Source organism: Talpa europaea, assembly GCF_964194135.1.
Source record: "Talpa europaea genome assembly, chromosome: 8".
In the NCBI taxonomy this organism is placed as follows: Eukaryota; Metazoa; Chordata; class Mammalia; order Eulipotyphla; family Talpidae; genus Talpa; species Talpa europaea.
This window is the reverse complement of record NC_140075.1, coordinates 114,609,345-114,633,166: the sequence shown is the minus strand read 5'-3', so window position 1 is coordinate 114,633,166 and position 23,822 is coordinate 114,609,345. Positions and strand designations below refer to the sequence as shown.

At 62.4% G+C, this 23,822-nt stretch overlaps 1 protein-coding gene across 1 annotated transcript; it reads right to left on the bottom strand.

Moving 5' to 3' along the window:
* Window positions 1-7,652: 7,652 nt before the first annotated feature.
* SLC25A29 (solute carrier family 25 member 29) lies at window positions 7,653-17,031 on the bottom strand (the record flags this gene model as incomplete). The annotated part of the gene is made up of 4 exons (XM_084239960.1): window positions 7,653-8,396; window positions 8,651-8,734; window positions 13,361-13,404; window positions 16,998-17,031. 4 exons carry the CDS (start codon window positions 17,029-17,031, stop codon window positions 7,653-7,655), a joined length of 906 nt encoding a protein of 301 aa, XP_084096086.1.
* Window positions 17,032-23,822: the final 6,791 nt, after the last annotated feature.

The window sequence follows — 23,822 nt, the reverse complement described above, 5'->3', positions numbered from 1 at the left end:
CACCCAGGGTCCCAGGCTGTCTGGTTTGTGAGCCGCCTCCAGACGCAGGTGCAGTGCTAGCAGTGCGGCCGTTGCGCGCCGGAGCCCGGGTGTCATGCTTCTAAATGGATACTGAATGCAGATGGACAAGGTGATTTGATGGTTAGAAAATTGTACTCAGTGAGTACTTTACCTCTCACATTGTGACCTCTTAAACGTACGATTATAATTTTGGATTTTACGTAGAGTCGAATATCAGACTCATGGAACTTTTATAAACTGCCATGATACAGCAAAATCCCATTTATTCAAAATGCAAACATAGTGTGTGTCTGCTGTATGCGCAACGCTGCGAGGTAATTGACAAACTAGCTATTCTCAGATTTATTTACAAGATGTCCAGGACACCATCAGGTCCAAAAACGCAGCCTGATCTCTCCCAGCCTCTCCATCGGTCCTGCAATGGAGGATTGGTGGCCGAATAGCAGTGGCCCTGTGGCTCTCTGGGATTTTGAAGTGCCTTCTGAATCATAAATGAAAAAAATTTAACTTGAGACACTTTTTTTTATTCGCTCAGAATCTGTTATCCATTGAGTAGTTTGATGGAATGAGTTAATGAGAAGACCCCAGCTGTTCTCTGGATAAGCCAGGCTTTGCTGTATCTGGCAGTGGGAGAGAGGTAAGCCGTGGCGGAGGTCCACTCGAAGGCTGAGCACCCGGGCCCAACGTGGGATTCTTGGACAGGGCTGGGGCACAGACCTTCACGGATGCCTGAGGTGTGGGTGCCCATACCTGCGCTCCCCCCACGTTGGGCAAGCGGCACCCTCGGCCAACACCGTCCGTCCCACACTGGAGCCCGGCCCTGGCCCTGTCCTCAGGACGCCTGCCCCAGGGCCCAGGCCGAGCTGACTCGAGGTGGCCTCGGGCCTGCCCGTGTGGAGAGAGGCCCCTCTTCCTCTGTGCCTTGACCCCCGGGGGATGCCTTTGGTCACCTCTCCCATCCTGTCCCTGTGTTCACGTATCTTCTCAATCTGCAGTTAATCTCTGAAAGGAGTTGAGTTGGGGGGTGAAGAAAATTACATGTGCAGGTTCCTTGTTGACGTAGCACTCTCAATTTCCAACGTGTAGGAAACTCATCCGTGAACAGCGACTTCCAGAGTAGACGTAGTTCTCCTTGGGTATAACTTAACGCCCGTTTTGCTTGTGGTTAGAATTTATAATTTTGCTAAAGATGTAATTTACTAAACTTTAAATGGTGTTCTAACAGTGAGTCAGTTGTCTTGAGGAATAATCTGATTTATAAGTAAGACTGATAGACATATTTTCTTACATCTGAGCTGAAATAAATGCATGTTTCTAGCATATGTAATATAAAAACTCCAGAGGATAAGTTTACACTTTAACCAGATATTGTTTTCTATTTTTGGATTTCTTCCTCTTCCCTCCCCCTTTTGGTAGTGGTGGGGGGAAGCATATTTGTATAAAGAACTATCACCCCAGAGTGACATTTATTTTCCAAGGTGACATAGAGCTCATGCCGTTGGTTTCATACCGTGTTTGTGTGCTGCGCCTAGATTCCAGGCCTGAGGATTTGAGGAAATCCAGAGTTTTGCTTTTCCCTGTTTGGTTTTCATGTAGCAATTCTTTGAAATGTCACTTTTGCTAGTTTTGAGTACAGACCACTGGTCAGAATAGTATGTCAGTGCCCACCTGTGATTCCAAGCAGATTTCCCGTTCGTTCCTTCGCGAGCAGAGGAGAGGCGCCTCCATCCTGGGAGGGGCCTGGACCCGGGCAGCGCTGAGGCTGCCGGGGGCGCTCGCTGACCCGCCCCAGTTTCCTTAAACTCCTCGGGATCTGCTGGTGGCACAGGAAGACCTGGCCCTCGGGAAAAGGTTTGACTTAAAAAGCTCCAGGTTGAGGGGCTGACCGCCCTGCGCTGTCAGCTCCTGTGCCGTGGGGGGCTGTGTGACTCAGGAGGGCCGTTGTTAGCCCTCTTGGATTCTTAAGTCCCTCTATTTTCTTGACGCCTGACCACCAGGAGGAGCAAGGACCCAGCGGTGCAGCAGTGGCAAGAACCGAAGCTGCCCGCAGGTATGTGGCTGGCCGAGAGGCTTCCTGGCCACTCCGGGCCCGTCACTGGGTGGCCTTGGGGTCCTCGTCTGCCTTTGTAGCCATCGTCGTGGCGTGCAGCCCCTCTTCAGAGTTCAGACCCAGCAGGTCTCCCCAAGCTTTACCCAGGAGGTGTAGGGGGGAGCCAGGGCTCTTAGTTGTGATTCAGCTCTGACCCAGCACTCTGGGGCCAGCTCATTGGTCTTCCAGAAGGTACCTGAGGCTTTAGACATCCCGTTGCCCTGGCACAAGCACTGACCGAGTGGCTGGTCTCCTGCGCCCTAACTGACCCTCTCGGCTCGTGGTGGTTACTGTTCAGGCTGTTGAGCTTCCCCAGGTGCCCAGGAGGTGGGGCCAGGGAAAGCCTGTGAGTAAGGCAGGCCTCCCCTCTCCGTCTCCGGCCTGGGAGGGCAGCAGAGTGCCTGAAAGGGTCTTTGAGCTGGCTCTTGGAGGTGAGGTCAGCAGGTGAGGGGACCTTCCCACCAGCTGTCGCGCCTCCGCGTGTCCAGCCCCTCTGGAGTCTGCAGAGGTGAGTGCGCTGCTGTGACGATCACGCGAGTCAGTCATGGTGATTCGACTGAGGGGCAAGTGTGAGCCAACTGACACCTTTCATTAGAGACACAGACTCCACAGGAGACGGCCTCGGGCCGTGGGGGTGTCTGCTGTGCCACGTGCTGCCATCCGGAGCCCTCCCATCCGCCTCCGTTGTGGGGGGAAAGCACTTCTACAGACTCGCCTTTTCCTACCACGCCCATACCTGTGGCGAAGGCTCTGTGCTCTCCACGTGGCAATTGGGCAAACCATTTTCATAGAACAATTGTTTTTATTCACTTTCTGGTAACTTCTGTAGGCCCTGGCTCAAGGACTAGTACTGTGTCTCATGTACATCTTTTTCTTAAATGTTCTTTGCCATTTCTGGAATTGTCCTTGGTTTCTCCTTAGCTCATAGGTCATAGATGCAGAAATATTGTAGTATTTAAGGCATCCGCATCAAGCATCAGATGGCTTTGCATCCAGAAACATTTAGCGGTAACTCAGTTTGAAGCACCACGCATGTGTAACATGGAGCTATAAAATATAATAAATGCATAATGTCAAGCTTTTTAATGCCTGTGGTCCTTGTGTGTCCCTCCTCTCGGCCGCCGCCTCTTGAGTTTTACTACACAGCCTGGCTGTGGACGCCAGCCTGGCCCACGATGACCCTGGACAGCCTCCAGGGCTCCTGCTCACAGCTGGATGCTCCCAGTAGCCAGATTGCTCCTGCCACGTGGCCTCTCGCTCCCAGGCTGAGGCGGCCACGAGTCTCGCGAGAGAACCTCAGCTGGTTGGGCTGAAGGGCCCCCATGTCAGTTCTGGGAGCTTCATAGCCAATATGGCCTAGTGAAGAGCTTTCGCTAAACCTGAGAGCTGCGTAGGCCGCCAAGAGCAGGCGCTCAGAGTGAGGCTCTTCACAGGGATGGAGGGCGCCCCGGGCCCTCAGGTGGCCAGGTCTGCTGAGTGGAGCGTGGCTGGGGCTGAGCAGGTCTGTCTGGTGGGTGAAAGCGCGGTCCGTGGGTTTAGGTTGGAAGCACCTGGGGGGCTTGAGGGCTCTGGGCTGGTTTTTGATGGCGGACCACTGCCCTCCAGTGTAGCCCCTCGGCAGTGCCGTGGCCCGCTGTCACTCCCCGAGGAATCCCCAGCTTTCCCTGCCCTCCAAGCTTCCCGTCCTCAAGTTCTCAGCTCGCTCACTCCCCCTGAGCACCAAGGACTGTCAAGCCGTGTCGGTGCCGACGGGCTGGCCTGCGGGGACGTGGAGGCCAGCAGAGGTGACCGGAAGATGGAGATGGCCGTGCTGGGCAGCAGGCCCGGACAGGCTGGGAGGGGCAGGCCTGGAAGTGCTCCTCAGGGTAGGTGACCCTCGCTCCCCTATCACCTCCTGCCAGGGTTTCACACCCGCCCCTCTTCCCGGAGCTGGTGGCCAAAGCCCGCAGGCCCTGCACCCTGCCTTCCCCCGGCAGCCTGGTGTATATCGGGCCCTGAAAACCAGGAGCTTTTCAGTCCTCCCACCTGTGCCACCTCACTGTGTCCATCCTCCCTCCTCCCGCCATCACGGCCCCACCGACGGGGCTCCTCGGAGAGGAGGCGGGTTGCACAGGCTTGGGGAGGTCAGTGGCCTTGGGCCTGGTGGCAGGGGGAGTTGGGAGTAGGGGCGAGTCCCAGAGGAGGAAGCACCTGCCACTGGGGTGGGGGGCAGAGGTGCAGGGAGGAGTGGGGTGCTTCTGTGATGCCCTTGTGGGGTGACCTGGAGTTGGCAAGAGGGGAGACATTACTAGGGACACCTGGTGTCCAGGTAGTGAGAGGGGTGGCCTCCCGAGGGAGGGGCAGGGGAGTGAGCAGCCCTAGGGAAGCCCTGGACTCCCCCGAGCCTGAGTGACTTTTCCTCACCCTCACCTTATGCACCCCTACTCCCACTTCTGCACCACATGTCCCCGGTGGTCTTTCAGTCTCTGGGATCCCTGTGTTCCTTGGCCACCTCTGGTCACCCCAGCCTTCGCGGCCATGGCCACCCGACCCTGTCTTCCATGACACCTGCCCCTCCACTCTGCTCTGGCCTCTGCCTGTGCGCCCCGAGGCCCCACCGGTCACGCCACCTTCCCTTCCCGGAACTTTCCCCGTGCCCTTCTCGCGGATCACCAACCCTTCACCCACCCCCTGGCAGCTCACTGCCTTCCCCACATCCACACCCCATCGTGCACCCCCCGCTGCAGTGCATGTCACTGCCCACCAGGGATCATTCAAACCAGAACTCCCTAAGGGGTGCCTGGGCAGCCACCCCCAGCTGGCTTGTCATTGTCCCTGTTGGGGGGCAACAAAGCTGGTCTTCATAGCCCAGTGATGTCAGCTGCCCGCGAGCCTGGCTGGAGGGGTGGGGGGAGTACTGGGGTGCAGCTGTGCCCGGAGGTCAGGGTGGTGTCCTTGGGGCACCAGCGCCTGTGGATCCCAGTAAAACCCACCAGGTCCCGGCAGGGCCACAGCTGTGGCCTGTTGCACCAGGCAGAGGGGCAGAGGTCAAGGGTTGTGTCGCAGGCCCACGCCTCCCTTTTATGGCGCGTCCAGCTCTGGGGCACGGGGCCCTGCTGTGGCCTGGTGGCCCTCTCCGGCCTCATGACCCCGCGGTGAGCCCCCACCTTCCTTCCGCCTCCATCATCCAGGCTGTCAGAGGGCCTCGGCGACCTCTGCCCTCCGTGGGCGGGTCAGCTACTAGCACCCTAAGACCAGATACCAGTCCCAGTGCTGCCCGACGAAGCAAGTAGGGGCATTCACCCACATACCTGGCCCACGGACATTGACAAGCTGGTTGTGGTAGAATTGTACCCCCCAGAAGACAAGTTGCTGTCCTCCCCCAGCGCCACCTGTGGGCGTGGCCCTACTTGGAAGTGGGGTCTCAGCAGACTAAGGCAGGGCAGGCCCTGAAGGCAAAGACTGACTCCCTGTGACCCAAGCCACGGGGGCTTCCGGAGAGGGACCGCGTGCACGGGCAGAGATGGGCACTGCCCACAGCCCGGGGGCCGGCCCCAAGACGCTGGGAGAGGCAGCGGTGCTCCTCAGCAGTGCTCCTCCAGGCTCCACGGCCCCCGGAAGGAACCGCACTGCCCACACCTGAACCTCAGATTCTGGCCTCCAGAAGGCCGAGAGGAGAAACGTCTGTTGTCTCAGCCACACGGGCCGTGCTGTTCTGCTGTGGCAGCCCCGGGAACAAGTGCCATCTCCACGATAATTGTCAAGTGAAAAAAAGCCGAGAACAGAACAGGCAGTACCTACGCCAGCGGGCGGGGCGCAGCGCCCACACCCGCTCCTCGCGGCTCCGCCTGCTCCCCTGGCGCTTCCACGTTAGCCACCGTGCTGACACCTGACCTCAGCTGGGGGGGGGGGGGTGCACCGGGGGCCAGCTCTTCAGCATCTGCCTGGCTCCTTTCAGAGGGAAGAGAACTGGGGGCACAGGAAGGGGAGGGGCTGCGGCCCCGTGCTGTGCTGGGGTGGGGTCACCGGTTTCCCGGCTGCAGAGAAGCCTGGGGCCACAGGCTGGTGCTGAGGGTTAAATGGTGTGTGAAGAACGGGAGGCTGGGGGCCCTCCTGGGCGGAAAGCTGGGGCCTCTCTCCTACAGGCGGGTGTGGCTTTGGGCTCAGGAGTTGGGAAGGACAGAGCTTCCTGCTGGTAGCTGGGGAGGCTCAGGGGCCTGGGTACCCAGCAGGACACCCCTTTGCCAAAGGAGGTGACCTCCGGGAAGCGGGCCTCACGGAGCCCTGAGGCTGCTGGGGCTTATTTCAGATCCTCTGCCCTCTAGTGCTCCCAACTGGCACCAGTGGGCACCCTCCCAGTTCACTACCCCTGCTGCCGGCCCACTCCTGCAGGCCGGGCAGGAGCCAGGACCAGCCTCGGGACAGCAGACTCCTGGGATCACTCGCTGGGGGCAAGGGGGAGACCCCGCTTTCCTCACTGACCCCTGGGCTTGCGTGAGCCCTGCCTGGCAGACAAGGAGACTGAGGGTCTAGCTTGCCCCGAGTCCCGCAGCCAAGCAGCCAACAGGGTCCAAGGGCGCACGGCCACCAGGGCGGCCGCTCTGGCTCCTGGGAGCAGCCGGAGAATGAAGCCCTTCCCTCCACTTTGCGCAAAGGAAGCCCCAAGCTCTTAAAAAAGCAAAGAACGAACACTTTATTCCCTCGGGGGCCTCTGCACGGTGTCACCATACGCTCAGGGTGGGCTGCATCCAGGGCGAGGGCCTGACTTCTAGGGACGGCCCCTGGGGCGTGGGCTTAGCACCCCCTTAGCACAAAGGAACCCAAACAGCCCACACGGTGGCCTCCTGGGACATGGGCACTGAGGCGCTGCCCAGGGAAACACCGTTGCTGGGAAGTGAGGTCCTCCCCGGCCTCATCCACCCCCTGCACACCTTGGGGATCCCTGATCAGCTGACCCACGGCCATTTTACAGTTGGACAGCTCAAGGCCCAGAGGGTGAACAGGCCCCGTCTGCCCCACCGTGCTGGGATCCCCCCGTGGGCCCTGGGGCTTCTTGGTGGGTCACATCACCCTCCAGCAGGCCCTTCCCCTGTGCCACGTGGAGAAGAGGGGCAGGTGAAGGACTCAGTTCCGACACCAGGAGGCCCCCCCAGGCCGTTACTGTCCCAGCCACAGGCTGGACAGGTGGCCAAGAAGTGTCCCTGGAACTCGGCCATGTAGAAGTTCTGCCAATTGAGTTCCCATGTGGCCGTGGGTGGGCAACAGAAACCCTGTGGAGGTGGTGGCCAGAGGCCTAGGGTGGGCTGGAGTGTTTGGCGGGTTTCTGGAAGATTCCAGGCACCAGGCTCAGCGCTGCACAGGCTTCAGGTGTGCGGAGAGGGTGTGAGGAGCCCTGTCTCACAGCCGAGGGCGGAGGAGCTGGGGGCTCGTGGCCCAGGTCACCAACCCACGCAGGCCTCACGGTGCCCACGGCTAACAGCTGGGGCCAGGCCCCGGGCCCAGGTGCGTCTCCATGGGGTGGCTGAGAAGCAGGCCCTGCGGGATCCTGCCCGCAGACGGGGCCTCACAGGCTGGAGGGCTGGGCCAGGGCGGGGGCTGCCGTGGGCACAGCCTCATCCTCCGGCTGGGCCTCCTCACCGCGGGCGTAGGACAGCACCACAGTGACGGTGGCAAAGGTGGCAGCGTTGACCGGGAAGGCGCGCAGCAGCGTGGAGGCCAGCCCGCGGGTGAAGACGCGCCAGCCCTCGGCCTGGTAGCTCTGGCGCGCGCAGTCCAGGATGCCCCGGTAGCGCGGGGCGCCCCGCAGCCCGTCGGCCTGCAGCCGCGACTTGACCACGTCCACGGGGTAGGTGGAGAGCCAGGACAGGATGCCCGCGGTGCCGCCCGCCAGCAGCAGCTTGGGAACCAGCAGCCGGTCCCCTGGCTCGCAGCCCAGCGCGCGCGTCAGCACGTCGTAGGAGAGGAAGTAGACGCCGAAGCTGGGCGTCTCGCGGAGCAGGGTGGACACCATGCCCCGGTGGACGCCGCGCAGGCCCTCCTGCCGGTAGATGTGCGCCAGGCAGTGCAGCGAGCCGCGGTAGGTGCGCGCCGGGCCCGCGTCCTGCAGCTGCAGCCGCGTCTTGGCCAGCTCCATGGGGCAGCATATGATGCACTGGATGGCGCCCGCCGCCGCGCCCGCCAGGAACTGGTTCAGCGGCGAGTCGCGACCCAGCGCGCGGAGCGTGTTGCCCTGCACGCCGAACACCAGCGCGTTGATGAAGGTGAGCCCCATGAGGGGGGACCCCAGGCCCCTGTACAGACCCAGCACCTGCAGGGTGCAGAGAGGCGTCAGGTGTGCGGCCCGGGTGCTCCGACCACCCCCGGCCCTCAGGGGGGCGGCACCCCAGGAGCCCACGGGACAGCAGAACTGTTAGGACCAGCCCCAGCTAAGAGGCCCGGCACTCACACCGCCCCGCTGCCAAGTCCCTACTGGGCCGGCAGTCCCGACGCCTTCTTTCTGGGCCCTGTGCCCCAGGCGCCCGCCCTGCAAGGGGCTGCGCTCCACCCCGCCCGGCCACTCACGCTCTCCTGCTTGATGATGGACTGGAAGCAGTGCAGGGTCCCACGGTACTGTGGCTTCTCCCCGCTCTGGACCTGCAGCCGCACCTGGAAGGAGAACCCAGTAAAGAAAGTGGGGGCCAGCCGAGGTGGGGGCTCCATGCAGGAGGCGGGGAGCCCAGTGGCTTTCTGAGGCTTTTGGAATTCTGGGGTGTGGCCGGAAACCCTGCTTCTTCTGGGAGAGACATCCATGGGCAAACAACCAGTCAGCCAGCTGCAGAGGGCTGGGGGTCTCAGACCCCTAAGAAGGGGGCGGTGCAGTCTCTTGTTTCACTCTCCATGGACCGACAGCAGGGCACCAGCCTCATCTGAGCCCTCCTGCTGGCCGGGTAGCAAACCTGGCCGCTGCCAAAGGGACTCCTGACCTAATGTCCGGTCACACGAGCCCCTCTGGGTGGCAGGGCCGGGAGTCAGTCAAGGGTGGCAGGGAGCCTCCAACACTCCGGGGCCAGGTCAGCAGCTCCGGGGCTGGGTTCGGTCCTGCCACCCTATAGCCTCCAAGTGTGAAAGCTTTCCTGGACCATGAGCTCACCCACGCCTGCGACACGGCAGAGCAGGGGCCACCTGGGGCGCGGGTGAACTGGGTGAAGCCATTCTCGGGAGCGGATCTCCAGCTCTGACCTGGACGTTGCCCCGACGATGGCCGGGCAACCCCCAGGGCTTCGAATGCCCCCGTGGCTGGGAGCGTGCACAGCTCCTGCTTCACCAACGGCAAGCATAGCTCAAGGCGTCTTGCAATGCGGTTAAGGTGGTGCTGCGTGACCTGCATTTCTCGAGGTCAGGCAGGGGCAGGGAGCTGCCCTGTGAGGGCCTCACTGGGTTCGGAGCCCCCGACCTTTTTCTGGTTCTCACCACCAGGCTGGGTGGCTCTCCAGCCACACACACAGAAAAAGTTTTCTGTTTGAAAAAAAAGTGCTGTCTGGGGATTCCCTGGTGGCACAGGGGTTAATCTCAGCGCTACAAGCTATCGCAGGCCCTACAGCACAAGTTCGATCCCCGGCCAGGGAGCTGACCCACAGGGCGCAGCAGACCTCTCCTGTCTCCCCGCTGCTCCCCTCAGCAGTGGATTTCAGTGGATCTGCCTGTTCTGCTCCCCACTCTGTCTGGTGAATCTTCTCAACCCCCACACCTCTGGCCTGTACCCCAGCTCTTGTATGCATAAATAATCTTTAAAAATAAAGTGCTGTCTCTGCAGGAGGCCCCCTCCATAGCCAGCCACCCCCTGCAGGGACTGGACGTCCTGCTGGGACCAGTGGGGTGTGACCTTCAGAGAAAAGCAAAACCAGGTGCTGAACTTGAACCAGGAACACCAGGAGCTCTGGCTCTGGCTCAGCTTTTGTGATACGAGGTTTTCCTATTTCCCTTCCATGTCCTGAGGCCCAGGGAGCTCTGAGAGGGCTGTTAGCTGATGTCCTGTGAGCAGAGCAGACCCCTCCCCGGGGACACTCAGACACCACTGCGCCCCTGAGTCTGTGCAGGGTGGACATTGCGTCTGGGTGTGGCATAGGCGCAGCCCAGCTGGAGTCCAAGGGACTCAGGCCCTTCCCCTCTTTGTTTCTGACCTAGGGTCTGGGATAAGTCCTCGCTGTCTGGGAGTCTGGTGGACCAGGTTTGGGGGTGCAGTGTGGCCCAGTGGCCCACAGCTTGTAATATCTAGAGTTCAGGTACTCATTATCTTGGGGTGATAGGCTGTGGTTTGGGGATGGATGGGAACAGTGGCTCCAGCCATTCACCCCAAGCCCAGGGGGCTCCCAGCTCCCCACTGGGCTGGGAACCTCAACCCCAGGAGCCCCTGACCCAGAGGGGGCTGCTTTCCCCAGCAGCCCTGCACCAGCCCACCCCAGGACTTATGCGGGGCCCAAGCTCACCTGCGCACCTCCCCACCCCGCTAGTGGTGGAGAGAACTCTGGAGGGGCTGGCGGCCAGGCCCAGGGCTGGCTGTGTGGGGACAGCCTGGGTGGCCCCCTGCCCCCCGGACAGCCGGCTGGGACTCGGTGTCCCTGATGAATGCCCTGCGCGGCAAAGGCGGCCAGAAAACTACCTATGGACGGACACAGCTGAAGGTGTGTGTCTGAGGACAGTGGCCGGGGTCCGGGGGCCACAGGGGAAGGTCAAGATTCAGACTTGCATTTTCAGAGCATGTGGTGAATTACGTGGGATCTAAAAGAGGGCATGAGGGTGCAGGTCGCTCCGCAAGTTAGGCGAGGGGCTGCCTGGCCAAGGGGGGTGTTAGGAGAGACATGGGGACTCGGGGCAACTTTCCCAGGCGGGCGCTTCATGAAGAGTGACAGGTTTGCACGCCGAGCCAGTGTGGCCGTCCCAGTGTGTTAAATTTCCATGGAAACAACCCCAGCTCTGAGAGTCAGCTGCCCGCAGCCAGGCGGGCGGCCAGGCCGTGGCGGCGCTGATCAAGTTTGGGGGAAGTGGGGGGACGGCCGGCCTCTCCTTTCCGTTACTGTGACTATTATGGTTACAAAATTTTGTCTTTGCAGCCCACATTACTTTGGTAAGAGAAAGTCAACCTCCAAAATGTGTAAGTACTTGGTGGCTAAAACGCACGTATGTTTAAAGACACGCCACGCCTACTCGTTGTCTTAATTCTTCCCTCCCTGTGGACTTGGGAGGTAAAATGAAAATCTCGTGAGACTGATGTTTGTGACATTCACAGCAAATGGTCCGTTCTGACATTTTTAGGAACAAAAAGATTTTACTGTTATAAGAAAAGCCTTGGGTAGCTGAAACCCTGAGCTTATCTTGACTTCGACTAATTTGCGTGTGATCACAAGATGCCTACAGCATTTCCAACCAAGACCCAACTCTGAGCTGCTATTACTAGACATTGGATTGGGCTGACAGGCCTCTGCTTATTTTTCACATGCGACAGAGGCTAAATCTCTGACTCTGGTTAATGAACTGGCTTGTTACCCTGAAAGGGACGCGTACCGCGGTAGAAGGTGACGTCATGTCTCTCGGAGCTGCTAGCTGCTGAAATGCCTGTCTTACAGTAAACATTTTCCAGTTGTCAAAAAAAGAAACCCTCGCATTTAAAAAACTCCACATGAGGGGCGTGGGGCAGAGGGCGTGCTCTGATGGAAATAATGCACAAATTGTGGAAACTGGTGTGTCTGGTGGCAGGAAATAATCTGCTTTTCTACACCCCCCACTTTTAGTGAGAAAGCTTCACTTTTATAATGTTAAACAGCCAGTCAAAAAAAAAATGAGGCCACTGGTGATGCATGGAATTCAACCCAGTGGGGAAGAAAAATAAAAGAAAAAAATATAAATAATTTTTTTAAACACACAAGTGTGTGTGTGTGTGTGTGTGTATACATATATAAAATGAAACCCAGTGAGTGTGAGCCGGCGTGCGGGCCAGGGAGGGGCGGGCACAGGTGGGCAGCGGGGCAGCTCCATGGCACTCTCTCCCTTCAGTAAGAAACCTGGCTGTAGGACGCTTTGCCCGGAGGTGGAGGCGGAGGTGCAGAACAGTCACATATGAGCTTCCTCAAAGACGGCCGCCCAGGTGGCAGGTAAGGGGGTCGGGGGTGGCTGGCAGGGTGGGGGTGGGTGTTGATGGAGGCTCCAGAACCGGGAGAGCGCCCAGCCTGATGGGACTGACTGAGGAGGCAGGGGGCCTGGTTAGGCCCAGCCTGGCTTTGAGAAGCCGGCCAGGAGGTCCGCGTGGGCAGTGAATCAGAGGCACCGCCTGACTGGACACAGCTGCCAGAGGCCTTTGCAACACGTGACCATGAGAGAACTCCAGCGTGAGGTGGACACTGCCAGGCTGGCCGGAGCTGCCCTGGCTGTGGACCAGAGACCCCAGAGCTCCACTTGGCAAGAAAGCCTGGCCTCAGCCCCTCCCTAAATGGACCTCCAATGGGGTGGCAGGAGGACCACAGCCTTTATCCAACACAGGCCACAGTGCTGGGCACCAGGCCCTGGCAGGGTCCTCCAGAATCCCGCCCGGTCCTCGTCTTGCAGGTGAGGACATCTGTGCCCAGAGGCAAAGGGGCTGACCCGGGATCACACGGCAGAGGCACCCCAGGCCTGGGGCCAACTTCCTCAGGTCAGCATTGCGCACGAGGCCAGCCTTCCTGCCTGAGCACCCGAGTCCGCCGGGAAGAGGAGGCAGGAGAAGGAAGGGGTGGGCTTGGCGAGTTTAAGGACCCCCAGAACAGGGATAGTGGGGAATTTCCAACTGAAGAATGTGGATTTCCTTGGTTCCTGCTCTGAGGTGTCAGAGAACCGGGGCGTCAGGCATATGGAAGGGGGAATGGTGAGGACTCGCCGGGACCACCGACCTCGCAGGGGCACACGGCCCTCGGGGAGTGGCCACAAACTTTCTCTACCAGTTTGGGGGGAATGTGGACTAGTAGTCCAGAAAAAGGTCTGGAGTTTAGCCTGAGAACAGTGTGAGTGTCCCCCACTATGGGGGAGGGAAGAGCTGCTCTTTGGGCCCTCAGTCCAGGCCCGGCAAGGCCGGGACACACTTCCAAGCTCAGCCCTGCTAGATAAAGCAAGCGCAGTGAGGACAGGCCGGAAGGACAGGCCGACTTGGCGGGGAGATGCCGCCTCCAATCCAGAGCCTATGGGGGCACTTTGAAGGTGGCAGGGGTGTGGGGCCTCCAGCCGCAGCCCCCAGGACCCCTCCTTTCGGCGTCTGTGCAGACTCACCTTGACTGTGTCAAAAGGGTGTCCCACCAGCACGCCCGCCACACCTGGAGGGAGAAAGGAGCACGTGACCCAATGCCTGGAACCTGCTCGGGCAAGGGAGCTGAGGTCTGTGCGCAAGAGCCGCTCCCCCGCACCCGTGTTGTCCCGTGGCCCTCGTGCCCAGGGCTGGTTTGGGCCCTATGTGAGGGGACACCCAACTTCAGCCAGGGTGTGTGCAGCTGAAAGCTGGGGTCTCTCCCTCCGCCTGGATGCTCACTGCACTCCCCAATGGAGGCTGACGGGGAGGTGGCGCAGGGGTTGGTCTCAGCGCCATCAAGCTGTCCTCAGCCACTGCAGCCTGGGTTAGATCCCCCGCCAAGGAGCTACCCACGCGGTGCGGCAGACCTCTCCTGTCTCCCCGTCTCTCCCCTCAGCAGTGGATCTCAGTGGATCCACCTGCTCTACCCCCAACTGTCTCTGGTGAATCCGCTCGTCCCCCACACCTCTGGTCTACACCCCAGGTCTTTAAAAAAAAAAAAAAAAAACTAAAAAGAATTTTAAAAAATGGAAACAAAAAACACCTCCCAGCAGGCGCAGGGGCTCAGGCCCTCATCCAGATGTGAATGTTCCCCCTGCCTCTGGCCAGCCAGCCAAGTTCACAAAGCACTCGAGTCCTCACCCACACAGGTCCGCAGCAGGGGCACACGCGCCAGGAAGCACCGACCCGGGCGTCTCCCCTCACCCGCCCACCAGACCTCGTCCTCCTCCCAGGACTCTCATGTCCTCAGGTGGGGGAAGGGACAGCCCCACCTGCTTTCCCTCGAGACCTGCCTTCTTGCTTCTGGCCTCAGACACTATCTCTGCCCTGTGAGACCAACCCTCTTTCGTATCGTGGTTTACACTGCCTAAATTTGAAAGCCCTAGTTTAGAACCTCTTTTCTCGGGCTGCAATGGTCTCCAGGGGTTGGGGAGATCTCTTCCATGGCCCCTCCTGGCTCTCCAGGCCCTGGCCCAGCTGTGGGCCCCCAGACTCGCCTGGGGCGGGCAATATAGCCTCTGTCAGCCTCCCGGCCGCAGGCAGGTGCTCCTGGCCGCCTCTGCAGACCCCTTCTCCCAGACCGGCAGGCGACCCCCCTGTGATGGGTTCAGCCCCAGCACCAGAACTTCCCAGCCCACAGAGTGGGCTGAGGCCTGCCTCCATCAGGGCTTCTAGTCCCCCAAAGCCTGACCTTCAACTTTGAAGTCACCTTGAGAACCAGGAAGACCTAAAAAGATGCTGGGGCCAAGTCCCAGAAAGAGAAGTCACCTGAAGCCGGTGCCCACTGCCCTCCACAGTGGGCCTCTCAGGGGCAAACCCACCCCATGCCCCTCCAGGACAGGAGGGCACCACCTTCTAAAGCACCTGGCCGGAGAGCTGCTGGGAGGTGACACCAGGCTGCAGCTTGTCCCTGCTCACTGCTGAGCTCTACCCCTTCTGTCTGTTCCCGGGCAGGGGGACGCCTGTCCTGAGCCCAGTCTGAGCAGGCTCAAGACCTGGGACTGATGGAGCCCCTGGTGGGCAGAACCTCAGCATTTGGACCCCACCCCCATGGGAAGCCACACGATGATGTCAATCAAGATGGCCTCCTGCGTCCCCAAGACCAGAACACCGCGACACCCACACGCAGCCAACCAGAGGACTCTGACTCAAGAGTGACCCCAGGCCACCAGAAGCTCCTCCTCATCAGGGCCTGAGCCTCCAGGTCTGAGGAACCCCAGCCCAAAGGAGCCAGGCAGGAGTTTCTGGGGCCAAGCCCCAAGGCGAGGATGCTGCCCACCCCGGGCCTGGACAGTCCCTACGCTGGGGCTGGGTGTGCCAGGAGTCATGTGGGGGGCAGGGTTAGGTCACCTTCTCCTACACCTTGAGGCTGAGGGAGGGGAGAGGACCTGGAAATCTCCAGAGAGCAAACTGTGGTCTCAAATTAGTCTTGCCACTTCTCTGTGCGCAGGTTCCAGTCAAGTAAGACCAGGGGAGTGCGTCCCTGGGGAGCAGGAGGTTGGCCGCAGCCCCACCCTGGGCCTGCAGGATCCCTCCCAGATGGGCCGTGTGACCTAGGCAGAAGGGCATCTGGGCGGGGCTGCCAGAACCTGCCCCTGCCCCAGGGACTGCTTGGGTGTAGGGGGTGGGGGTGGGGTGGAAAAGGCTGGCCTCAGGATGCATTTTCTGCCCCAGCCCCAAGCTCCCAGAACACCTGTGCAAATACAGAGAGAATCCCACTCCTCTGGGAGAGAGCCACACTCCCCGAGGCCCTGGGCCAGCCCCGAGGCCCTGGGCCCAGAGAAGCCCACAGCTGCCTGGAGAAGCCCCCAGGCAGATGGGGAGCCAGGGGAGCCAGAGCCCAGGGTGCAGTGGCTCTGCCTCCAACTGCGGCACCCCTGCACCTGGAAGAAGAAATTCCCTGAAGGTTTGGGGAAGACCTGCGGTTCCTCCCCCCAGGGCAGGCTCAGCCCGGGTTTGGAGGCACCCCCCGCCGGGTGACCGCCTGTGGAGCTCTTAAATTCCTTCCCCACACATCCTTTCCCAGGCACAGGCCCTGCAGGTGGAGCTGGGAGGGAAGAAGCTGCACCCAGCCGTCCAAATACTAAAGGGCACTGCTAGTCACCCCCACCAGGACACCCCCGCGGGCACGCAGCTGAGAGCTTCACAGCCAATGCCAGAGGAAGCACAAGGGCAGGTGCTGGTGGAAGCAGCCGCCTGAGGTCAGAGCCGGACTGAGCGGGCACCCAGCTAGTCCTCTGCCTGGGGGGCCCGGCCTGACAGGTCTGTGGGTAGGCGGGATCTAACACCTACGCCCGGCTCCCGGTTAATACCTGTTGAATAAATCAACTCTCACGGCAAAGCGCAGAAACAAAGGTCAAACCGAGGAGAAGCCGAGCAACCAGGGCTGCACAGGGCACAGGCCCTGGGGGCACGTGGCTGGGGAGGGCCCCGGGGCGCAGCGGGCCTCCTGAAGATGCCCGGCGGCTGCACGCCTGCACGCCTGCAGCCCCGCGGTGTGTCGCGGCCCCCACGGCCCGCGGGGGGACCTGGCCCCGCAGCTCCGGGAACGTCCAGGGACGGGGCGGCGCGCCGCGGGTGCACCCCCCGCCAGCCCGCTCAGGGGGTCGTCCGGCGCCCTCAGCCCGCGCAGACGGCTGCGGGGGTGCATCCGCCCCGAACTTCTCCAGCCAGGGAGGCCACCTGCTCCGGGTGGCGCGGGACGGGAACCAGGGCCGCACGGGGAGGCGCGCCGCGCCGCGGTACCGCCGGCCTAGGACCCGGAGGGCGCGGGGTGGCCGGGCATCCTTGGCAGTCGTGCGTCCCCCGGGCCAGATGCTGCCGGCGCCGCAGCCCCGACCTCTCGTCCGAGCAAGCCCCGGAGAACTTGAAGCCACTGTCCCCGCGGGCCGTGCGCGCGGCGCCCCGGGGCCGGCTGTCCACGCGCGCCGCGCGAGCCCCGGAGACGCGCGCCCCGTCACCCCGCGTTACCGCGAGGGGCCCGGCCGGCGGCCAGGCGCCGGGTCGGAGGCTGGAAAGCAAGCCGGCCTCGCACCCCCGACGCCCCGCTCCGGCCCCCCGAGACCCCAGGCGCGCCGCATCCCAGGGCCCCCGCGCGCGCCCGGGCCGCCGGCTCCTTACCCCCGGCGCAGCCAGCCAGGAAGTCGAGCGCCATGGCCGGGTCCGCGGCCGCCCCTCCTCCGCGACCTCCTCCTCCGGCCCCTCGCCGGGCCGGGCGCCGTCGGAGCAGCCCCCGGCGGGCCGGCGTGGAGATCGGCCCGGCCCCCGCTTCCAGGCGCGGGGCCCCGAGCCGGCCGGGAGCGCGGGACGCGGCGGAAGCTCCGCGCGCGACTCGGACCCAGCGCCCGCGCCTCGCCTCGCCGGCCGCCCGCTCGCCGCGCGCCGGCCGCCCTCCCGCGCCGGCCCCTCACCTCGGGCCGCGCGCCCCCCCGGGCCGGCCGGCCGGGCCCCGGCGCCAGCGCAGCCAATGGGCGGGCGCGGCCGGACAACGCCCCGGGGCCTGCGCGCCGCCGCCGCGCCTCATTGGCCGGCCGGGCCGGGGGCGGGGCCAGGGACGCGGCGGGCGGGGGCGGCGCGGGCGCCGCAGACAAAGACTGTGCTTCGTGCGCCCGCCCGCGCCGCCGGGGCGGGGAGCTGCCGGCCGCGCGCCGGCCGAGTGAGTGGCGGGGCCGCGCGGCTGGGGGCGTCGCGGGCACCGGGGCCCACGCGGGGCGGGGCGGGGCGGGGCGGGGCGGGGCGGGGCGGGGCGGGGCGGCGGGGCGCGCCCTCGGGACCGGCGGGGACGCCGAGCACTGGGCTCGGCCCGACCGCGCCTTCGCGTCCCCGCCTCTGTAGCGGGCGCGCTGCGGTGGCCGCGGGGCGCGGGGGACCCCCCAGACCGGCGGCTCGCGCAGGACTAGTGATGCCCCGGGGCGGCCAGTCGCCCCTTCGCGAGCCTCCGCCCGCCCCGTCTGCGCGCCCGCCCCGCGGTGGCCTCTGGGGTCCCTGGCCCCCACGGGCGGGGTCGCGGGGCTGGCGCTCCGCGCCTCGGGCTGCGGGACAAACTTTACGCGCGCGGGGCACGAAGGCGTGGCCAGGCCTCGGGGCCGCGGGAGCCGCGGCAGGTCGTGGAGCGGGACAGGACCCCGGGGCGCGGAGAGCTGCGCGGGGGAACCGGGCGGCCCCGGCGACTCCGGGAGGCCTCGGCGTCCGGCCAGCCACGCGGACCCGAGGGCCACGGCGAGGGCGGCTCAGGGGCGCCCTGGGTAGCTGGGCGGGGGTGGCGGAGGGAGAAGCGGTGGAGCAGCTCCCCGAGCCCCAGAACTCGCAGTGTGCGGCCCCCGCCCGGGCCCCCGGGAAGATCCAGCCCGCACCCTCCCCGCCCCCCGCGCCCCGGAGCCCGCACCGTCCGGGACGGGTGGGCTGAGCCGGGCGCTTTCCAGCCGGAGAGCCGGGTAGCTCCTCCGGTCGGGCCCGCGGCGAGGACGCGCCCGCCGGTGTCCAGGTCCCTGATGGCGCGGCCGGTGGATCCTGCGGTGGGATGGCCGTGGGCCTGTATCTCAGGGCGGGTCCCCAGGAGGGGCCTTGGGAGATACCGGTGGGGCTGGGATGCGGCTCAGATCGCACGTGCCCTCAAATTCTGCTCTTAGACCCCGAATGGAACAGACCCTTACGCAGAGACCCAAACTCAGGTCTGCTGACTCTTAGTCCAGTGCTCGTAATGGCTGCTGGGCCCTGAACTAGGGGTCTGGAGGCCTGGGTTTGAATATCACCAGCCTCTGACCCAGCTCCAAGCCTCCAGGGAGAAGGCAGCCCTTGGGCCACACCCCAATCAGGGCTGGGGTGTGGGGGAGGTGGAGACCAAGGCCATCGTCCTGAAACAGCCTGTGTCCGGGTGTGCTGCCTGGGGAACAGGGTGTCCTGGGTGGCCGCGCATCCGGGAGGTAAAGCACAGAGGCTTGCAGCGCCATCCATCCCTGTTTTTCGAGATTTGAGAAGAAAATTTTTAACCAAGTTCAGATGTCCTTTAAAGTCCCTGAGCCAAGCCTCTACTCCCTGAGGGTCCTAGGGGAGGGGCCGGGCCCCACGTGTGCTGCAGCAGGCACTGAGCAGTTGAGCTTCAGAAAGCTCCTAGGAGAGTGGCCCCATTGGGGCAGGCCCTGCAGGGGTCTGGAGGGGTGTAGCCTGAGGGGCAGCTATAGGGTGCTGGCCCAACTGGGTGACCTTTAGGGAGAGCTTGGAGGTGGGAGACAAGGAGGGAGTCAGTGTTCAGGCTGGGGCTTGTTGGGTTCGGGTACAAAGGTCCAGTATATGGGGCACAGGGGAGGGGTGGGCTCTGGGGCAGGTCTGCCCACAGCGGCCTGGGCTTGTAGGAGTAGGTGCTCCCCAGGGCCTGCTCAAATCAGCAGGGGGCGGCATTGGGAGGGGATGGGGTCCTGGGATGGCTGCTGAGCTGAAACCTCATTTCTCCTGAAGACCCGCCCTCCCCAGAGGTGTACATTTCCCTTCCGGCACCCTGGTGGGTTTGCTCTCCTCCGGATGAAACCCTAGCGCCTCCCTGACCCCCCGGGGCTCCCTGGGCTGCGGTGGGGGGTGGGGACACCTGGAAAGGGAGGAGCTGCGGGCTGGCCTTGTCCCCTCTGCCTTGGGTTCGGTGTCCGGTTGGTTTCATTTCTGGGGATGAAATTACAGCTCAGAAAGCGCATTTCAAGGCCCCACATCCCTTCCTGGGGAGGCACCCGAGGTGGCCCAGCCTTTGAGGCCCGGAACCCCACAGGGGCGGGGAGCGGCAGGACTCAAGCCGCATCTCCTGTGTTAGCACGTTTGCATTTTGTACTTGGATGATTCCTGATGTTACAGGGCAGGGAGGGGGCAGCCCAGTTACACTGACACCAGACGGGTCCCCTGTGGGGGAAGAGAAGTTCTGGAAGTTAGTACAGAAAAGGAAGTTGCTTTTGTTCTTATCCTGGAATCTATTGAATCCAGTGATGGGAGGCTATTTGGGGCGAGGTGGGGGTCAGTTGTGGTCCCAGCCCTGCAGGGTGTTAGGCTGTGGAGGGGAGTGTGCAGGAGAAGCAGTTTCCAGAATCCCCAGGCAAAGGCCTGGGGGGAGGGCAGGGGTGGCCATCAACTCTCATCTCCTGGAATAAAACCCAAGCTGAGTGCTTCAGGGTCCACAGCCACTGCAGCCTCCCTCTCCACTCTCGGCCCCACCCCAGGGCCTTTGCACTGGCTGCTGGCCCAGCCCTGCCTAGATCAACAGATCAGGTCCCTGTGCAGTTGTCATCTCAAGAGGAGGTTGGCTGGCCCCCGGCTGGAGTGGAGACCCCACCCCCCACCCTGCCCTGTGCTCTGATTGTCACCTCTCTCCCTGGAATGTGAGGGTCACCAGAACCTGGCACACAGTAGGCTCTCAGTAAATGTGGGAGAGCAGAATCCCTGAATGGCCGGAGGCACCGAAGATGATAGACCCTGGGTGGGGCCTCCGCTGGCTCAAGGCCTGGCCCTCTTAGGGGATCTCTGATAGGTGGAAAAGAGGGGATACATTTTACTAGAATGTGTTCTTGGAATTAAAAGCCTCAGACATAAAGTTCTTTTTTGCAGGCACATGGGTGGGAGGGTGTGTGGACTGGAGGACGCAGCTGTGGGTAGTGCAGAGATAGACCCCCTACTTCACACACTGGGTCAAAAGCAGGGTCACTTCCCAACCCCAGAGCAGCGAGCAGCTGAGGCCCAGGCTGGCCAGGAGACTGGGCTCTGGGCCGCCCCACCGGTGCCCTGGCCTCAGGTTTCCGCTAGACCTGTGCTGTGTCCCTGGGCGGGCCCTCTGCCAGTCTCCGTGGAGATCCTAAACATGCAGCTTCTGAGCCAGGAGCAGACCTGCCCTCTAACATTCTTCCAGAACAAGCACCTCTGCCTCCACCTGGCTGCCACAGGTGAGGATGCCTCTGGGAACTAACCTAATTCATAAGAGCTGGGACTGGAAGGTTCCCCAAGGGCATCTTCGGTTGTCCCTGGTGGGCGAGTCCCAACCCACAGGTCCTCCCACAGCCCCAGACTCTGGCTGCAGAGTCCCCTCAGGGCAGCTAAAGGCACCCCAGGGGCTGGGGGCTGAGCTGTGGGTTACCTGCAGGCAGCCCTGGAAGACAAGCTCTTTCTCAGGAATAAACTTGTAGGTGAGTTTGGGTCTGGATGCCTCTGGGCATGTCTGCATGTCTGGCCTGGGAGTGGCTTCCACCCCCTCACTGAGCATTCTGCCCTGCCCAAAGGGCCTGGGAGCCTTGGAAGAGCCAGCCACTCTCTTGGTGACCCCTGGGCCTCAAGTGCACGGTGCCCAGACCTTCCCCTTAGGCCCGCCTGAGCCATCCCCTTCTCTCAAGGTGAATTGAGTTGGCCTCAGTTTCCCCCTGCATGCCATGGGGTTCACCCACAGGCTACCTCTTCAGGTGAGTTCCAGGGTTTGGGATTGCTCTGAGCCCACTGGCCTGAGTGGGCCGGGAGGCTGGAAAGCGGGCACTCTGAGATGACCAGAGTGATATAAATAGATACTTGGTGAAGCTCTTGTGTAAAAATAGCGCCGGGGGCCTGCGTGAGGACACCCGGGGTCTAGAAGGCTGCGCTGGTCTGGCGGTCAGGGCAGAGAGGGTCGAGGCCAGGCAGCTATGCTGGCTGCTTCTGGCTGTCATGCAGCTCAAGGACCTCGGACCTGCCCCTGGGGCCGTCCTGGCTGCAAGCTCGACTGGCACTGGGGGAGGCTGGGCAGAGAGGGCCGCCCCTGGGCTCTGGGCCTTAGGAGCTGGCTCCTGAGGGCAGTAGCCAGAGGGCAGGTTTGGGTGGGGGTGAGAACAGAGGCCCGTCACCACAGGCCAGGGGCGGATCTGGGCAGTAGCAATGGGAAGGGGAGAAGGGGATGGAGAGAAAATCCTCAGCATGCTGGGGCCCAGGAGCCCTGCTGTGGGACCCCCCCACTCCAGAGCCTCTCTGGGTCGGGGTTGTGCCAGGTCTTTGTGGTCCTGGCAGCCCTGCCCGCCTCGGGCGGCCACTCTGCCATGAACAGGCCAACAGTGGCCCGTCCCTGGCCTGCCACGCCCAGCTTCACCCCAGGTCGAGTGACTTGGCCATAGTGTTACGGGATAACCCCGATATTAAAACGGGGTGCCTGACTGGGGGTCCTCACCCGCGCACTGAAAAGGAACTTATTCATACTCCACTGCAGGCACACACAAAAGGTTAATAAAAAGGCTGATTTACAAGGGAAGGGGAATGAGGAAATGTACAACTCAGGGAGGAAAGAGGGAGATAAAGTCTTAAATGTGTCCTACCCGACCCGCCGACCTGAATCCCAATGGCTCCCTGAGAGCTGGTGAAGAGCCCAGAGCCAGGAAGGCCAAGAGAGCCCCCAAGGCCCATGTGTCTGGTTTTGTGCCAAACCTGGCAGCTTAACCCACCCTCAGGTCCCAGCAGCCCTCCCTTTGGTGTGATGGGATTTGTCATTTCCAGTGTCCTGATGGCTTTGGTCTGGAGTGGGGGTGGGTCCACAAAGCCTGCATGGGATTATCTGAGGACATCCTTTCCCCCTAACAATAGGAGCACAAATCACCCTGTCCTCCTTGCTAACGTCCCTCCCACTGAGTGTGGGCTGGACCGAGGGCTTCACTTCTTGGGGTGCTGGGGGTACCAGTGTGAGGGTGCTCGAGCCATCCTGTGGGGAGAGGCCGGGCACCAAGGCCCCCAGCCAACAGCATATGATTGGCTCACCTTGGAAGGGGGTCCTTCGGCCCCAATTGAGCCTCTGATGGTGCTGCCCAGACTGACCACTGGGCTTCAGCCTCCTGAGAGCCCCCAAGCCAGAGTGACCCAGCACGGCTGTCCCTGGACTCAGCCTTGGAAACTGTGAGATAACACTTCTTAAGCTGCTGCATTTGGGGGTCATTTGTAATGTGGTAATAGATGGATCACTCCCTGGCGGGGGTGGGGGGGAGGGAGGGAGGCTGCAGGTGGGTGAGGGTACTGGGGGGTTGTGGATCCCAGCACACAGCCTGGGGCACCACAGGGCAGGTGTTGGCGGAAGGAATGGTTGCCAGAGAAAGCTTCCTTCCCCAAACCGTCAGGTGTGGCCGGCTGGGGCACCGCTGGAGTGGGCCTCCCCTGCCCGCCCCACCTCCCGGGTCAGGGTCTCATCTTGTCCAGGTGAGAGACCTGAGGCCCAAGCCTTGTGTGTTTCTCGGCCCTTCCAGGGGAGACTCCGGAGCAGGCAGGGGACACAGGGCTGGAGCTGTGGCCAGCAGGTGGCGTTGTGACCCAAGAGGGCAGCGGTGAACCCCAGCAACCCACGGGACGAAGGGGGTGGGGCCGGGCAGGAAGGCTGGCTCAGCCCTGGGCGGTGCTCAGAAGGTGTGCTGTCTGCTTGCTTTTTTTGGGGGGGGCCCTCACCGGTGGCCGGGGATCGAACTGGTGCTGCAGAGGCTACGGGCAGCCTCGCAACCCAGCGCTCAACCGCTGCTCCACCAGGGGAGGCCCTCTGCTTGCTTTTTTAAAAAAAATTTGGGGTTGGTTTAGTATGGTTTTGGGTTTCCCTGCACAATACGTCTGTGCCTAATGGCTTTTGTTCTTTCCCCAGCACCTCCCCTTAGACACCCATGACCTCTCCCCCGCCCTCTAGCCCGCACCCCTTCATGCACCAGCTTTTATGAGTATTTTCTTTTGTCGGGTCGTCCGCTGTGTGTCTGGCGTCTGCCCTCCTGCCTGGCTGGATGGCGCCTCTCCTGGAGCCACCTCCCGGCCCCCCTGTCACTGCTCGTGTGGCGTCCCTGTGGCTGAGGGTGTTCCGTGGGTGGGTGGCCCAGTCCTCCCTCCGGGGGTGCTCAGGCCTCCCCACACCCCAGCCACTGCCAACACTGCTGCGGTGCAGGTTTTTCTGAAAAATATTTAGCTATGCATACAAGAGCTGGGGTGCAGGTCAGAGGA